The following is a 6101-nucleotide window of genomic DNA, read 5'->3' on the forward strand; positions in this document are numbered from 1 at the left end:
ATCAAGGACACACTGCTTTCATGGTTCTGCAGTTATCGTACTGGCAGACAACAAAGAGTTGTTCTTGTCTTTGCCTCCGATTGGTTTCCAGTGACTTCCGGCGTGCAATTGGCCCTCTCTTGTTCCCTTCTTACATAAATGACATACCTGATTACATCATTCTATTCCAACTCTACAATTGCTCTCTTAGCTGACGACTCCAAGTTCTATCGAGCCATGGACATGACAGATGCCCAAAGCCTCCTCCAAAATGATCTAGTCTCCTTCCACAACTGGAGCCAGGACTGGGCTATGTAGTTCAACCCAACTAAATTTAAGGTTCTACACATCTCCAAGAAGAAGTCACCCGTACTGGAGCTGATAACTGGAAATACAGTATTGGCAATCGATAACTTGGGTGCGTTTCCTCCAACACAGACCTTGGTATCACCGTGTCCAGCGACCTTTCATGGGCAAGGCTTACTACCCTTGGAACACAGCAGAGAGATTTCAGACTCGCTACTATTTTCAAATCAAGAAATGGTCTGATAATTACCAATATTTATCACTATCTGTGCACCTCTGATCCTCTTTATAAAACTCGAAAACTATGACCTGAACAACTATAATATAAGCTTCAAACACGAACAGGACTACTTCCCCTTTTAATAGGACTGCAGGACTGTGGAAAACTCTTCCATCCAATATGAAATATACAATCTCGCTCTTAACATTTAAATCTAAATTAAATAACCTATATTTATTTAAACTCACCTCATTCAGTCCTCCAAGTTCAAATTGACTTGCTTCTTTGTTAACATATTCTAGCTTATTTATTGTGTGTCATACGTTCTTATACGCTTTACCGTATTATAGGGGTTAGGTCTCAATTGGGACGAAAGTTGTGTTTCTCTCTCCTGCCACTTCATGCCTTCTTTTGTTGTAACTGTTTAATGTAGATTAGTTGCTTGTATTTGCTGAACTGTGGCGAATAAATTATTCTAAAGAGTCTCAGTGTGATCTAAATTAGATCAATTAATTAATCGCTCATCCAGCGTTCACAAACACGATACTCGTTCCTCAGCAATGGGTAACTTCTATGTCAATGCAGCTCAACTAAATTTACAGTTGAAGTCTTTTGCTAACTTTGGATCTAGACTATGGATATTCTTCGTATCCTGAGACGTTCACTTTTCGAATTCGAAAATTCTTGTTCAGCACTTGGAGTCGAGGATGCTCATGTCGACACCCACTAAAATTGAGAAATCTTTATTACCATACCGTATAATTTGTGTGGTCTTGTTTTAATCACGTAACTATATAACTTTTGTTCTTTGACCATCTATAATGTAATCGCATTTTGCATTGATTTATCTTAATTTCGTATCTTATGATGTATCTTCATTTCCTGCCCTGTAAGTATACTGTTTCATTTGTGTCTTTACACTCCACGCCTCCATGAGCGTGTAGTGTGTATTGTGAACTTTTTTTAATGAACTTGAACTTGAAATCTTTAAAATCCACCTGACGCGCGCGGTCTGGGGGCTTTTATGGTTAGATAAAATCTAATGCCAGTTGATCATTAATTAGTTATTTTTTTGTTATTTGAAGGCTGGAAAACGGTTCGGAAGGACAAATTCATGGGGTTACCTACCAAGAGACGTTCGATTAGCGATGACCACTCGAGTTATAGAAAACAAAGCGGATGCACAAACCCATACTTTCTACCTGAATATGACGAGGAAGATTACGATTCAATTGCCGAACCCGGATCAAATAAAACTGAAGCCGCCAAAGATTCGTCTAAATCTGGGCAGAAACAACTTGGAGGCCCATTAAGCTTTAAAACAGTTGCCAAGGCCATCACTAAACAAAGGAAATGGTCCAATGTGCTTAAGGTGACACTAGCGGTATTGCTTTTGTCTCCTATAAAAAGGGGGTCAGAATTCAGCTGGCGGAATAATCTATCAGAGCATACCCAACCAATGAAATGAGACACAAAATAATGATTCACTAAAGAACATCGCTGACGTAACAGAGGTGGTAGCACTTCGATTGCAAAGCAACTTGATAGAAATCACCATTTTGGACGTTACCTGTAACAAACCTCCGACAAAAGGTCCTTGGACACCCCCTGGCAATTATACGATGAAATACCCCTTATCACAAAACAGCAAAATACTTGCTGACCAACGTCTTTTAGGCCTATTAAGCAATGCTTCTAAACGGCTAAGTTTAGTATTGTTCATCTACTGCTTTATTATTATCATTATTATCTGTATTAAAATAGAGGTATGTATTTGAAATGCGGGTTATAAGCGTAAGTGAGAAGTGATATCCCATATATCTGGACAATTTAAGAAATTGTCTCTTGGTGACATCTGAAAAATCCAGGTAGCGTAAACGGGAAGCATTGCACTGGTATCGCAAAGGTCATGAGTTCTAATACCATTGCATGAAGCCGCCTGAATTTTTCAGTTGTCCGAATAAGATTGTCCAGATAAGTTATGGACCTAAATCGAGGTCCTTCCCCAAATACTGTAAATGGCTACTATTACATGTTGCAATAGCTAAAAAGTTGCCAAGGCCGTTTTGAGATTTGTCAAAGAGGGGCGACCCACTGTTTCGAGGGGTTTTAAGTGGGTTAAGCGACTTACATATTACGTGAGATTATTAGTAGGAAGCAAATAACATAGGATCAATCAGGATTAAAAGTCTTCTGCTCTTCATGAAAGGCTTTAAAATTAAGGAATTTAAACCTGGGTTATTTCTAACTGACCTAAAAGGAAGTGGCGCCCGATATTTTTGGTCAATCAGTGAATAACGCCGTTATGAAACCGAGGTAAGTGGCGATAACTCGAGCTCGAGATGGAATATCGCTTCAGCTTAGCCAGGCCACTGATCTCTGAAAACTTTCTTTTGACCGCTTTTTTGCCGTTTTCTTTTTTCGTTTTCTAATTTCTTCAAAAGCACGTACACTAGAGAGCAATCCCTTAGAGAGCTACGAAAAGAAACATTGCTCGCCTTATTGTTGCTTGCTTGTTTTTGTATTTTGCTCTTGTTTTTGTTTGATTTTTTTTTCAGTTTCTTATGAGTAATTGATGAGCTGACTACTCGTTTCATAGAGTGCAGCGCTAAAACTCACTGGCAAATTGACCGTACTAGGCTCGCATGATCTAATACTTGGTTAATTAATGTTTAAATGTTTCTCAGGAAGTGCGGCAGTCAGATGATCATACACGAGCCAGAGGATTTGTGGCGAAATCAGAAGATGGAAAAGGAAGATTAAGCTTCAATGTCAATGGTAGGAAGCATTGATGCACATTTAAAAGCTTTAGTGATTTTTAAGTGAGTTGCTATATTATATATACATGTATGCAGAACGGATCAAAAAATTAAAAAGAAAAACGCAGAAAAAACGCTAGCAGAAAAACCAGTTGGTTCTATAGTCTTCTTTGATTGGAAACTTACCCTCGTAGGTTGGCCAATATCTGTGATTGAGTTAAGTGATCCAAAACGCAACCAAAGACACCCATGATATAAATCTTAGCATACACCACACTGGTGCTTTTGCGCAATCTGATGGGTCAACTCGGACGTGATTATCAAAGTAATATTCACCTTCATCAAAAACAAAGAAAGTGGCTGTTATCGTAAACGTTTCGTAACTTTTTATTCTTTTTTATTCGTGTTAAACACTAAAATAATTTTCTGTTACTTCAGCTTCGGTGAAAATGGTTGGTGGTGGCAAAAATGTAGCACTTATATTTGAAAATCACATGGTTCATATGGGGTAGATACTCAGCACTTCATATTACACTCTAATCATTTAAGTCTGTTCAAATATAAGTGCTACACTACCAACGTTTGCAAAAAACGTAATCCTTCCTTGTCACAGTTGTAACATGTTCCTTGCCGTGACTTCATCGTCAGTTCCTACGGCCTGGTCCCGTCTGACCTTGTAGCTCAGTTGGTAGAGCAGCGGTGATCTACCCCGAAGGTCGTGGGTTCAATTCCCACCCTGGTCAGAGTTTTTCTCTGTCCTTGTGTGGGCCCATTTCCATCAGTAGGGCTAACGCTCACATGGTTCATATGGGGTAGATACTCAGCACTTCACATTACACTCTAATTAGTTAAGTCTGTTCAAGTATAAGTGCTACACGGCCAACGTTTGCAAAAAACGTAATCCTTCCTTGCACTTGATTTGTTACTCTCCTAACTGTACCAATCTCTTGCAGCCTTTAAACGACATGTCCAATCTTGTGGCCTTATACCGTCATTTGTAAAGAAAACGCTGAAAACCCCTTCCTGGAACAGAACTGACGACGAAATTGAAGTAATCCTGCAAGTCGTGAAGAAATTGAAATGTTTTGACCGATATCCAATGTACGTTAAAAGAGAATTGGCAAAAGTAGTATACTATGACAAGTTTGAGAAAGGAAGAGTTGTGATAAAGCAAGGTATGTTTTTAATAAAGTAACCTGACTATGTATTCCATGTATCGCGTGTAGCCTTTCATTCAAAGGACCCGATGAAATCAACACATGCGAAATTTGACTGGAATTACTAGAAAACTTTTTACTGACGGCTGGACAATGATAACGAAGACTCAAAGCTTTAAGTTCCTGAAGTAGCAAGCCGAGAGAATTCGAAAATGGTCTATTGTGGCATCTCGATTTGGGAAACGTCCTCTGATCTTGTATGCATGTAAAATAATTTGCTCACACTTAAGTATTAAAAAGTGTTATACAACGAGTAAAGGAATCCCATAAAGTCCTTTCGAATGTCAGCCTTAGCATGGAAATAGTCTGCAAAAGCAATCTTTCACTACCCAAAGAAATTAAGAAAATGGTTTGTCTGATGGAAATGACATCCAAGAAACCAATGCTGGTCGAATTTCCCCAATTGATCTACTTCGTCCTTTGATTTTTTTTTAATCAGGACACGTTGGCTGTTCATTTTATTTTATATCATCTGGTTCAGTGATTGTTGAAAGGATGGAGCAAGATAAACACACTGGCGAACAACATAAACAGGTCTGCAGTTACAATCAACTAAGCTATCTCCGCTTCAATTTACTTTGCGCACCCCTTTAGTGCACATCACATCAAAGTGCTAGGATACCTGAAGAGGACAGAAATCCAACGTCATAACCATTGTGCACACGGTCAAAGTCAGGTGTGCGGGTCACATCATTCATTTCATGACAAACCCATTCCGAAACAACCGAGCCCTACAAGCGTTCGAAGGGTAGGGGGGGTCTCTGCACGGGAAACCGTTCCTATCCGTATTTGCACATTCGTACTTTCTGGTGACTGTGTTCCACGCTTCGCGGTCTTTGGCAAGAAGAGTGAATATAATTAGGGATCTTCGTGTATTAGCTACATTCTGCTTTGTGATTAGCCAAGCCACCTCCGGGAGCAGATAAACCGTACTTTTCAGGTCAGGAACTGTCATGGGAAGTTCTTTTGCTTTTTTTTATGTATCCATGGGAACAACCCTAGGGCAGTTTCGGTCTAGGGTTACACACAAAAACGTCCTGGCCGATGGACAAACGCTATTTACCCATAAGTAAAAGGGCTAGTGTAACCACAACTACAGATGGACTGGTTATGAAACTTTGGAGACAACATGAGGAGCTTAAGCCGACTCAGGAATTCTCGGCTGGACGTCTCCTGACGGTGTAGATACCCATCAACAAAGGTGTTTCGTATTCACAAAAGTGTTAAAGCATTCAGGATCGATCAGATTGTACTGTGAACTTACGTTAAGCAGAAAAAAGTAGTTAATTTTTTATTGAATGACGATATTTAGGGGCGAGATGAATTTTGTGCGGAACACATATCTATTTCAGTTTGTTTGCGCGCATCGACAGTGGCGGTTAGTGCTGGGACACGGAACCATTTTTCGTTCTATAGGATTATGGATTAACTCTCTCACCGGGGGAAAAATGGTACAGGTCGCCGTCGTCTCTCGCCGACCAGCACTACTTCGACGCTCCTCGGCCGCCGGTGAGCGAGAAGACCTCTGGCATCCAGGGTAAAATGTTGGCCAATTTGTCGAAGGAAAGTTTTTTCAGCTCTTTCGAAGAGAGATTTGTCGCCTTCAAGTCGGTAATTTTT

The 6101-nt window shown here is 40.0% G+C and overlaps 1 protein-coding gene across 1 annotated transcript in view; it reads left to right on the forward strand.

Moving 5' to 3' along the window:
- Window positions 1-1065: 1065 nt before the first annotated feature.
- Window positions 1066-6101, forward strand: part of LOC138058054 (uncharacterized) — a 14963-nt gene continuing 9927 nt past the window's right edge. Inside the window, exons 1-5 of the mRNA XM_068903953.1 lie at window positions 1066-1069; window positions 1591-1877; window positions 3193-3283; window positions 4218-4439; window positions 4921-5015. Of these exons, the coding sequence (XP_068760054.1) occupies window positions 1066-1069; window positions 1591-1877; window positions 3193-3283; window positions 4218-4439; window positions 4921-5015 (699 nt within the window). The remainder of the gene's footprint in view (window positions 1070-1590; window positions 1878-3192; window positions 3284-4217; window positions 4440-4920; window positions 5016-6101) is intronic.

The sequence above is a fragment of the Montipora capricornis genome, chromosome 1 (assembly GCF_036669925.1).
Source record: "Montipora capricornis isolate CH-2021 chromosome 1, ASM3666992v2, whole genome shotgun sequence".
NCBI lineage: Eukaryota > Metazoa > Cnidaria > Anthozoa > Scleractinia > Acroporidae > Montipora > Montipora capricornis.